Below are 12361 nucleotides of genomic sequence, written 5' to 3'. Positions count from 1 at the left end.
AGCCCCGGTACTGCAAAAAAAAAAACATTAAATAATCAGAATGTCAGCCCTGGCTCTGAATTTGTTTCTCTAACAATAGTAAGGAAAACTGCAAATGAGAGAAGCCAGCCCAGGATTGAAAATTATGAGATAACAGTCTTAAAAATACAGAAACCCTTACATGTTACATTTTATGGAAAGACTAAACTTGAAGAAAAAGGAAAGCACAGTATACATGTTTTCACAGAATATTTTTATTTTACTGTTTACATCATGTATAGGAATAGTATGTCTATTAAATCAGAGCAAAGATAATTCACTGACATAAGACATCCAAACTTATTCACTTTTTTTCTTTATTTTTTTTTTCTTGGTGGGACAGGTTTGAACCGGGCTTCATCTTGCAAAGCAGGCACTTTACCACTTGAGGCACACCTCCAGTAGATTTGGCTCTGGTTAATTTGGAGATGGGGGGGGTCTCATGAACTATTTGCTTGGGCTGGCCTTGAACTGCAGTCCAGCAGATCTCATCCTCCCTAGTAGCTAGGATTAGAGACATAAGCCACCAGCCCTTGGTTCATTATAGACAGCATCAAGTAGAACAGACAACTACAGTGGACCCCTATAAAAGCTGGAGTTTCCTCTATTAGAAGTTTCTTCTGCCTTTCCTGAAACCTCTAGGTTCTGGAGCCGATTCACCACATTGCTCGCTGGACCCCAGAAAGTTGTCCATGGTCTGCTAAGTGACGGAAGACAATACGACTAAGCCTCCAGCGCCGCTTTAGACCACGAGGACGGGATGTCATAACACACCGATTTCTGATTCTAACAGGACAGCTATCCCGGGGAAGGGCAGCAATTTCTTCGTCAGCTACTTCCTAAGGGAAATCACAACATTACTACACAAGTCACATGCATTTATTTATTAAAGATGCTTAAGTCAATGCTTAAAGGAAAGGAAGAAAGGACTAGATTGATTAATGCAGTCACAGCTTACCCAAAGAACCCTGGACTCAGCAGTAAAACTTATTCTTTGAGCAGAAACAAACACAACCAGAAAGCTGCCAGAAATGTTTAATGTCCTTTCAATATGATTTTTAAAAACTGAAACGAGAAGTGGCATAGAGGCAGTTTGCTGAGGCACAGTGGCCTAGCAGTATAGCATCATGGTAATGGAAGCCAAGCCCAAGCCAGCCAGCAGCTTCTCCTCTCCCAGCCTGCTGCACTGCTTCCTAGACAGGAAGTTCTACTTGGTGATGGTGGTTGGCTAGCATGTGACTAAAGAACACCTGCAGCACGCCATCCACAACATGGAGCTGAGAATCCAATCATGAGACACAAACCTGACTGACTGCAACTTGGACCAAGACTCATACTTTTTACATCCTGACACTGCAAGATTCTCTCCTCACATCTCTGTTTTTCATAGTTTCCTGCTTTTGCCCAGTCTCTCCTCTGACCGTGATCCTCTTGTCTCTACCTCTCAAGTATCTGGAATCACAGGTGTGTACTACCACATCTGAGACTTACCATGGGAAACATAAGTACTGTGCTGTACAGAATGTAGTTATTTTCCATTTCTATTACTTCTTTTAATTGTAAACCTAGCTACAAATAATAATGGCAGATGATATCTCCTAGGAGTATAGGAAGTGCTTGATAATTATCTGTGGTAGACAGGCACCATTTCAAAATAACAAATGAATAAAAGTCATTCCTAGGACAAGGGACACCATGGTTAAAATCTGTTCCAATTTTCTTTTTTCCTCTCATTTTGCCACTTTTATCTGCTCATTAAAATAGTAAAAAATTTTTGATAACCCAGCTCTTCACTGGCAACACAGTATAACAATTAAGTACAGATTCTGGAGCAGAGCTTCCCATATTTGATCCTAGCTCTGCCACTGTTTTGCTGCATGATTTTAGACAGTTACTATGCTTCAGTTTTTTTGTCTATAAATGGGAATGATCATATCTACCTCATAGGGTTTTCATGAAGATCAAAAGAATGTGTGTAAATATCTTAAAATGGTGCTTCTCACAAGGCAAACATAAATATTCAGGATGGAGGCATGACTCAAGTGGTACAGTGCCTGCCTAGCAAATGCAGAGCCCTGAGTTCAAGCCCCAGTACTACTTCTCTCCCTCTCTCTCTATATATAAAAATACAGATTATACACATTATAGATAAATATTACACATATATTATAAATATGTATTTTATAAAAATATTCATATTATCTCCCCATTTAAAAAAAATGAAACAACAGAATCATAAGAACCCACAAATCAATCATTGCTTCTCAGTCTTTTAGTTAAGATCAAGTGAAGAATCCACAAATCATAAGGATAAAGCTCAGTAAACTTTCAGAAATAGAACATAAACTGTGTAACTAGCACTACATTATAAAACAACATCCAAGGCCCTACCTGTGCTTTCTTGCAGTCACTGATGCTCTGGCCTAGAGTTATCATGATCACTACCACCACAGATGACTTTTTCCTGTTGGGAATTGTATAGTAAACATATCCATAGAGTATATAATTCTTTTTATTTATTTCTGTATGGCTTCTTTCATTAAACAATATGTTTGTGAGACTCACCTATATTGTTGCAAGTGTCGTAAGATTCTCACTCATTGATGGTAATTTTTTCTTTTTATTTGGTAGACCTGGAGTTTGAACTTAGGGCCTCACACTTGCTAGGCAGGCAATATACTACTTGAGTCCTTTATGCGTGTGATATTTTTAAAATAGGATCTTGCTTTTTTTTGCCTGGGTCAGAATGGACCATGATCTTCCTATTTATACTCCCTTGTAGCTGGGATGATGATGAGTACACATCATCAAAAAAAAAGCCTGGCCTTTTTTTTTTTTTTTTTTTTTGGTGGACTGAGTTTTAAGCAAGTGCTCTACAGCTTGAGCCATGCCTCCAGTCTATTTTGCTCTGGTTATTTTGGAGATGGATCCTCTCAAACTGTTTGCCTGGGTTGGCCTCAATCCTCGAGATCTCAGCCTCTCAAGTAGTTAGGATTAAAGGGGTGAGCCACTAGTGCCTGGCTCATGCCCAGCTTTTTGCCAGTTGAGATAAAGTCTCACAAACTTTTTGCCAGGGCTTGCCTTGAACTGTGATTCTCGTGATCTCAGCCTTCTGAGTAGCTAGGATTATATATATGGGTCAACATACCCAGCATTGGTGGTCATTTTCATTGTGTGAGTATGCTCCCACAGCTGCTGGACATCTGCAGTTTCGAGCTATTATGAATAGTACAGCTACATCCTTGTTAAAGTCATCTGGAAAAATATGTGACAGAATTTGTTTTGCCTCAACTCACTATGATTTTTGAATCATGCATTTGAAACCTCTGGGCTAATAATTAAGTAGGAAGGAATGTGGCTTGAGATGTGACTAGAGAAGTGTGAGATTACCCAGAGCCTTGAAGTCTATGATAAAAGATTCTGACTGCTGGAGAAGTAAAGGAGATTGAGAGATAAGATTTACATTAAAAAAAAAATCATTTACAATGAATAACATGAATCTGGTAAGGGTAAAATGATTGAGGGAAGAAAAGCAGGGATTACAGCAGTAGTGTAGGCTAAGGTTCTGTCAGTAGCAGTTTAGTCTTACATATGTTAATGTATGTTTGTAATATTCACTTTCATCTAACAAATGTGCTGACATATATGACATGATATGATGCTAGACTGTGGTGGGATTAAAATAATTACCCTAACACATTTAAAAGGACACAACTTACATAATGCATATGAAAACCACTAAATTAACTTAATTAAACATTAAGAATAGTTGCTGACATCCAAACACTAGGCACATATTGCCATTATGAAATATGTGGAGAATTATATAAAACAGCACAACACGACGAAGTCAATGAGTGGTAGACTAAGTGCTAAATAAGACAGTAGAGATTTACGCATTCTCTTTCTTGTTCTCAAAGATATTTAAGGCAGCTTACAACTGAGGAAATTGGAGAAAGGGAGATGAAAATAGAAAAGATAAACACCTTGGGATACAAAAGTACATGCTGAGAAAGCCTGTAAGATAGCTAGAACTGGGACATAAATTTAACTTCCCCCTGGCTTTACTGAGGTATAACTGACAACTAAAATTTACATATAGTTAAGGTGCACAACATCATAATTGATACACATATATACTGCAAAATGATTATCGCAATCAAGTTAGTTAATGCATCCCTCATCTCACAGTTACCTTTTTCTTAGGGAGCAGGTAAGAATACTTTAGTCTACTTAGCAAATTCCAGGTATATAGTACATTATTATTATTGATGACTGCGGTCACTATGCTGTGTTTTAGATTCCCAGCATTTATTCATCATATAACTGAAAAAGTTTGTGCCCTTTGACCAACATCTCTCTAATCCTACCAGACCCCTTTTGGCAACCAGCTTCTAGCAGTAACCATTCTACTCTCTGCTTCTATGATCAACAGCGTCTTGAGCTGGGCTTCTCAGGAGCCTCCTATTACTTCCTAAATGTAAACAGCTTAATGCCATCATGTAAAAGCTGTAACACACTGACCCCAAGAACTTAGTTTTCTGCTCATTTGGCTTAATCCACACAAGATTTAAAAGGATGCACAGTAATGATAGACTACACATCATTTTTCCAACTTGTATAAATATATTTTTTTAAGTACTAGCTTTTGATAAGCTGAATAGCCTTGCATTTAAAGTTCTTAAATGAAGGGGTTCAATGTCACCACTTAGGTGCAGGTCCTTAAGATTTCAGAAAACCAAGCAGGGATGACACCTTTTTATTCAGCTTGAGGAGCATGACAAGAAAGGAAGTCACCAAAGAGGTGGGCAAGGGTGTTCAGGAAGACAGGTCCTGAGCATGGAAGAGTTTAGGTCATGTGCCTGGCACATGGTCCCATGAACCAACAATGCCTCCTAATGCCTTGAGAGTTGTAAGACTGGGATGAAGTTGAAGAGAGACCTTGGGTAAAAATAACTTCCCAATTGCTATGTGGTCTCCAAAGTTTCAAGGCTAATTATACTGACTCAGAGTTTGATCTTATTCTCCAGAAATTATATTGATACTAAGGAAAACAAAACAGTATCAAAAGTGATCTGAGTTAATGATTTTGTGGTAGAAAGGGACTCAACTAACCTGAAGATATTTTGGCAAGATGGTATTCTTCCTGAGCGAGTTGATCCTCAGCCTCTCATCTGCATATTCATAGGCCATTTTTCGTCTTTTCACATCACGCAACATTCTCCAGTCTACGTAGTAACCTCGAACTTGGCCTGAAGTTGATGAAGGAACCACCTAAGAAATGGAGACAAGGAACATGTGAAGGTTAAGGATAGTCAGGCCTAGGCTCTCCAAGTGTTTCTCAATCCTGTAATCTTCTTTCAGTCACTACTTATGACCTACTAATTTTTTAAGTTGTTTTGGATCACTTAACAATCCAAAATAGGTGAGCATTGTGGCACGCACCTGCAATCCCAACACTCAGAGGCTCAGGTAGGATTGTGGGTCTGAGGCCAGCCTGGGATACATAGTAAGGCCCTCTCTCAAAAATCACCCCACAAAACCAAAAAAGAAAAAAACAAAATAATTCAAAGTAGTAAGACTTCCTAATTCAGAATAAATAATTGTTATGGATACATATTAAGTCAGGGTGCCAATAATGTATGTGTTGGAGATGACAATATTTCTAGCAACTTAGCCTAATAGTCACAAAGCTCAAAAGTCGAAAAAGTACAAAAGATATAGAGTGAAGTCTCTCCCTTCAGTTCTCACCTCATAGTGACACATACTTGTCACAGGTATCCACTGTTACTAGCTCCTTCTATATCCTTATAGAGATTTTTGTCTACATCAATACATGTATACAGTTTTCCTCTTATTTTCATTCTCTTTTTTTACTTAACATACCTTAAAGATCTTTTTATACCTTTATGTAAAGAGCTTCCTTGTTTTCTTTAAATTGCAGAACATTCCACTGAATGGATAGATGCATAATTAATTTAACCTGCAACAGACTGCTGGACAATCATACTGTCCACTCTACCTCACCATTTATTATCAGTGTTGTGATGAATAACATCTTACATAAATCATTTCATGTGTATTCCCATATACCTGCAGGATAAATACTTGAAAGTAGAATTTCTAGGTCAAAGAGTACTTAGAAATTATCACTGACCAAATATTACTTAGCACTAATTGTCCAATAAGAAGATAGTAGATTCCTTATTATCACATATTTACATGGTGATAGTTGATAGTTCTAACTAACAGAATAGGCAAAGGGAACAGAGACTGCTATAGTCTTTAAGTCTCTCTCCAACCAGAGGAAATACTAAATGTTAATTAAATTACAGCTATAGAAAATGATGGCTTCCTATAACTGTTTATAGAAGAAATAAATGTATACATGGCAACATCTGTTCAATCTATTCGCAAAAGATAAACTAAGCCCCTTCAATGCTCATATCACTAAACAAAAGTCCCATGGGGAAATACACTGATTCTACAATCACCTTTTGTAAATAAGACAAGCATAAATGGAATAAAACTATCAATTTGGCACATAACTGAAATGAATACTTTGGTAGAAATACATGTCATGGAAAGGGAGGCTTGAAAGAGTAACAGAATTTTGGTACAGCTGAGGCTTAAGGAAGGGGAGAGAAGGCACAATTGGTCCAAATCAAACATGGAAATCAGCAAAATATATTCATAAGACCAGGGGAAAATCATTCTGGCTGAAAGAAAACAATTCAATGTGAGGTTTAGTTTTATCTATGAAATTGAGTTACGGTTTAGAAACCCAAAGTAAACATTTCTTGTTTGAACTCTTTCAAACTTTTTTTTTGGAGGGGTGTGGTACTGGGGTTTGAACTCAGGGCCTTGATTTTTGCTAGGAAGGCACTCTACCACTTGAGCCATGCCCCCTTTTGCTTTTAGTTTTTCACAGTCTGACGTTTTGACACGGACTGTATGGTCAGTGATCCTCCTACCTCAGCTCCTTCCCAACCCAGTAGCTGGGATAAGAAGTATGGGTACCACATTTGACTTGTTTCTTGAGATGAGTCTCCCTAACTTTCTGCCAGAGCTGGCTTGAACCTCAATCCTCCTATCTCTGCTTACCAAGTAGCTGGGACAACAGACATGAGCTGCCATATCTGGCCTTTTCAAACTATTCCTACCCAACTTCCCCTCTACTGTTTCGTAAAAGGTTCTTTTTTTTTTTTTTTGGCATACTTTTTTTTCTGACTATAAAATATACCTTTAAAACAAAAAAAAAATTTTTTTTTCCCCTTTTTGTGGTACTGGGGTTTGAACTCAGGGCTTCACACTTGCAAAGCAGGCACTCTACTGCTTGAGCCACAACTCCAGCCCAAAAACAAAATTTTTTGATTGGCCTATATTACTTCTTCTATAAATGTTTCATGTCCTTTGTCCACATTTCTACTGTAGAATATTTTCTTACCAATTTATAAGTGCTTTAGATGAAGATTATATTCTATTCAGCTCGGTATACACCCTATCTTGCCCTCTTCTTACCCCTCTTCACCTCCTAAAATACTTCCACTGGGCCTTCTTCAATTCAGGGTCTATCTACCATGATCAAATTTTTCTAAATTCTCAATCTCTTCTTTTGACATCTCCTTTACCTTATCACTGTAGCTGAATCTTGAATCCCTCCCAACAGCTTCTCCTGTAGCTCTTTTATCTCCCACCACTGGGCCTAGAAGTAGGGCTGTTGTCTTCCTTGCAGCAACCAGACCTTCCTTCCCTTCTCAAAACTCCTGGCTTTGGCTCTCATGCCGTTGGGCTAACCTCTCACTACCTGTCTTAGTTGTAGTCATCTATCTTAGCCCTTGCCACTCCCTGTCATAAGTCAACAATTTGCAGTCTTCCCTTACTGTCACTGTCTCCAATAATCTTCCTAAATCCTGGTGATTTGGATGTATGTGAAATCATACCCTAACTTCTCTGTTCTTTGAACTCCTACCCTTCAATCATTATGTCTTCCACACCAACTACTAACTTACATGCTATAGGTCTTTTGTTACTTCAAACCTCTTTATTTCCTAAGTTTTGTATATCTCATTCTGTCACATCTTTCTAGTTTCTCCTTCTAACACCCCAATAACAACCTCTCTGGGACCTTCTTCATTACATTGATCCTCTCTCTTCCACCTTAAATTCCACGGACTATAAATACAATGCTTTCTGAAACACACTCTCAATTTCCTGGTTCCTCTCTTACTTCTTTGCCCTTATTTTAATTCTCCCAACTTCTCTTCCTGTCCAAACTATTTTATATTGTCTCTTTTCTTTCCCCCCTCTCCTCCACTCCTTTGTTTTGAGGTTGATCTCAAGTGATCCTACTTCCTCCGGAGTAGTTGGGACTAGAGGTGATCATTTTTCTTAAATCTCTGTCATCTGCTCCCACATTCTCACACTCAGTTGATGACTTCAATACCTCCTTAATAATAAAATTAGAAGCAATCGGAACAACTGTTAAATTTCCACAAACCCCCAGTATCACGCCTATTCGCTTACCTGCACCTGTATCTATTCTACATTCTCTCCTGTTATTTAGATCTGCTCTAATACAGTAGACACCCACCATATATATGGCTATTAAGTACTTGAAGTGTAAGTAATACAACTAATTTTTTATTTTTAACTAAAATTTAAAATGTTAAGCAACTTTATTGTTTTGATAGAACCGCATTTTTCTATTGTAATGGTGGAAAATTTAGTATACAAACTGATATGTTCTTTAAGTGTAAGATGCAAACCAGATTTTGAAAATCTGGTATAAAAAAAGAATATAAATGCCTCATAAATCATTTTTATATTGTTCCCATGTTGAAATATTTTTGGATATACTGGTTAAATAAAATATTAAAATTAATTTCATCAGCCTTTTACTTTTTAAAAATAGCTACTAGCAATTTTTTAAATCATATTTTTACTAGCCAACACTGCTACACATGAACTGTCCAAGTCCTGAGACCAAGCTTCATAGACAAGACCCCACTACCTCTTGCCTGCACAAAAGGATAGATCCAGTAATTCTCCCCTCCCCTACCCCAAGAGGCTCTTTCCTTTCCACATACAAACATGCTGTCACTTCTGCCACTTTAAAACCACCCACTCTCAGCTTTCCTTTCCTTGTAGTTTTTTTGTTTTTGTTTTTTTTTTTTTTTGGCTTGTCTTTAACAGCAACATTCCTTTAAGGAGCTGTCCATGATCCTGATCTCCAATTCCTTTCTTTTTTGTCTTGTTTTTGTTTGTGGTCTCTCATTTCTTTTCCCCCATTCTCTCTTGAACGTTTCCGCCCCACTACACCGTGGTCACAGCTATCATCAAGGTCCCGCCAATCTTCACGCTAATAAACTCTACAGCCAATTCGCAGTTCTTCTTTTTTAGCAGAGAGCTCCTAGCTCTCTAACCACTGAAATGCTGTCATCACTTGCTTCCAGGTTACCACATTCCCCTGGTTTTCCTCCCCCTGGCTGACGGCTTCTAGTCTTCCTTGCACGGTCGGAGCCTCTAAAGCCTCAATCCTCGGACTTTTCTGTACCTACACTCAGTCCCTTATAAATCTGAGACCACCCCTCAGCTTTCAATGTTAGTTTGCTATATGCAACGAATACCAAATTTTCATCTGCAGCTCAGAGCTTCCTTAAACCAAGCCGGCGGAGGAAATAGGTGGCAGAACCCTTAGGCACTATAAGTGGCAAGGTGGGCCGCGAGGTGGGGAGCCCGCCGGTTACGGGATTCCGGGGTGAGAGGTAAGATGGCGATAAATCGCTCGCCTCACCTGCCGGAACGTCCGCAACACACAGCCTAGCATGGAGGCCGCCATATTGTCCTCCGAAACCGCAAGTTTATTGACGGCACCGGATACAGAAGGGCGTGAGGGGCGGGACCTGGGCCGCAGGGAGCCTACCGGAAGGAGGATGGTGGGCTTTGCACTCTCGCGGTATTTCACGGAAATCACAACTCTGAAAGGATGATTTTGGTAATGGAGGCGTAACCTGATTCTTCTCGGGTTTGGCTCTTTCTATCCCTTTTCCCCACCCTCTGAAACTACCAACGCCCTTATCTACCAGTCATCATCCTCAATTTCTCTTCTCCTGTGTCCCTTTCGGTCCCTCCCAACCTACTGTTCCTCCTATATTCTCCACTCAGGGTAGGTGACGACTTGACTTGCCGGCCCTTGGCATCTTTCCTGTACATCTTGAAGATAGCTCATTTCCACTCTTCTGGTGGTTCTGATGTTGGTGATGACGATGATAAAGCTCCCATTTGTATGTCATATCTGTTTGGGGTTTTAGGTGAGAAGGGCTTAAACATTTTCTTCCGGAGGGGGTCGAGGAATTGCCCTTTAAAACCTGCTGGTTTCAGTCTAGTTCAGGGAACTTTCGGGTCTTCAGCGCAATTATCTTTTGTCTTGGAACATTCCTTCCCCCTACCCCTCCTGTACTGGGGATTGAACTCAGGGCTTCAGCTTGCCAGCAAGCATTGTACCACTTGAACCATGCACCTAGTCCTTTTTTGCTTGTAGTTTGTTTTTCAGATAAGTTCTCTCCATTTTAAGATCCTCCCACTTGTTTTCCCAGTAGCTGGGACTATAGGCGTGTGCTACCATGTGTGGCCCCCTATTGAAGCATTTCTAATGGACTGGGGAGGGTCCGACTGTGGCCAGTTGACAGGAAAAGACAGCATGATCCCCTGTCAGGTAGAATCAGAAAAGTCCTAGGCCAGCATCAGGCAGGCATTTGTCTCAAGCCCATGTAACACCTTTGTCTCCCTCCCCACAATTGAAGCATATCTTCTATAATCAGCTCATGAAATGATTGCACTGTGAACTTTTGCTTCCTTTTTCTACAACTAATTTTGAAAACATCTTTTTTCCTCAGTAGTTTAGGTTTTTATATTATTGGTATGACAGAGAACAAGGCCAAGAGTCCACCTTCCCTATCCCATAGGAAAAACAGCCTGGAGAATTACATACAGCTAGAGTGGGCACAAGACTGAGGCCACAAGACTGGGAAGAGGCTGAAAGACTCAGTTCAATTTAAGCTATAGGAGTCAGGTGGACCTGATTGTTTGCCCTGTGGAAGATGACAAAGTAGTGGCAGATGAAGAGGTAGCCCAGGATGTAGTGCTCTCAGGCCTGGTGGGGGTTCATGTCCTGGAAGCTGCTGTCTTTTCCTGTCAGTTGGCCACAGTCAGACCCTCCCCAGTCCATTAGAAATGCTTCCTGCTAGTTATTTACATGTTTACCATAAAGGATAGTACACTGGATACATATAGTCAGACAGGTGGAAGAGATGCATAGGGCAAAGCATGGGGGAAGGGCTGCAGAGCTTCCAGGTCCTTCCCATCCTGCAGGAACCCCACACCTTCAGCTACCTGGAAACTCCTGAAAGCATTAATTTTTCTTCTCAGAGATGATGTCTCCCTGTTTCACTTTGTATCCCAGGCTGTACTCAATTTATAATCTTCCCACCTCAGCCTCTTGAGTAGCTGGGATTACAGCCATGTACCACTGTGGTACAATATACATAATGTCAGTCCATTTTGTGCTGAATAATGGAGTACCTAAGACCATGTAATTTATAAAGAACAGAAATTTATTTTTTGGTTCTGGAAGATTGGAAGTACAGTGTCAAGGGACCTGCATCTGATGATAACCTTCTTGCTGTGCTATCCCAGGCAGAAGGTGGACAGCAGGAAAGTGAGAGCAAATCGAATAGCCAAACTCACTATCATAACAAGCCCACTCTCAAGACAAGGAACCTATTCCCATAACAATGACACTAATCCACTGGCACATGAGCTAATCACTTCTTAAAAGTCTACCCTCTCAGCACTGTTGCACTGGGGATTAACTCTCCAACACATGGACTTTGGGAGACACATTAAAATAATAACATATCATAAAATTTACCACCTTAACCATTTTAACTGTACAGGTCAGTGGCACTAACAGCATACACATTGTTGTGCAACCATTACCATCATCCATCTCTAGAACCTTTTTCTTTTTTTGTGTGCGTCAGGATCTCATTATATATTCCAGGCTAGCCTCAACCTCACAATCTTCCTGTCTCAGTCCCTGGCAACCACTACTCTACTTTCTGTTTCTATGAAGGTGACTATTGTAAGAACTTCCTATAAGCAGAATCATACAATGTACTAGGTTCACCCAGGTTGTAGCACATGTTAATATCTCATCCCTTTTTACAGTTGAATAATACTCCATTGTATGGTTATACCATATTTTGTTTCTCCATTTATCTTTCAGTGGAAACTTGCTTCTACCTTTTTGTCTATTGTGAATAATGCTGCTATGAAGGCA

The 12361-nt window shown here is 39.8% G+C and overlaps 1 protein-coding gene across 1 annotated transcript; it reads right to left on the bottom strand.

The window, feature by feature from the left end:
* Positions 1 to 213: 213 nt before the first annotated feature.
* On the bottom strand, positions 214 to 9933 carry Mrps14 (mitochondrial ribosomal protein S14). The gene is made up of 3 exons (XM_020165993.2): positions 9815 to 9933; positions 5134 to 5292; positions 214 to 857 (listed from the first exon to the last, which is right to left on the bottom strand). Exons 1-3 carry the CDS (start codon positions 9857 to 9859, stop codon positions 675 to 677), a joined length of 387 nt encoding a protein of 128 aa, XP_020021582.1. The 5' UTR covers positions 9860 to 9933; the 3' UTR covers positions 214 to 674.
* Between the last annotated feature and the right edge of the window lie 2428 nt (positions 9934 to 12361).

Source organism: Castor canadensis, chromosome 11 (genome assembly GCF_047511655.1).
Source record: "Castor canadensis chromosome 11, mCasCan1.hap1v2, whole genome shotgun sequence".
NCBI lineage: Eukaryota > Metazoa > Chordata > Mammalia > Rodentia > Castoridae > Castor > Castor canadensis.
Note: the sequence above shows the minus strand (reverse complement) of the source record. Positions and strands in the feature narration are given on the sequence as shown.

Excerpts from the sequence above, each read along its gene's own strand:
- Mrps14 (XM_020165993.2), bottom strand. The coding sequence starts at position 9,859 with ATGGCGGCCTCCATGCTAGGCTGTGTGTTGCGGACGTTCCGGCAG. Across the intron at positions 5,293-9,814 it reads TGTTGCGGACGTTCCGGCAG|GTGGTTCCTTCATCAACTTC; the intron begins GTGAGGCGAGCG and ends TCCATTTCTTAG. Across the intron at positions 858-5,133 it reads TCTTGCCAAAATATCTTCAG|GAAGTAGCTGACGAAGAAAT; the intron begins GTTAGTTGAGTC and ends GATTTCCCTTAG.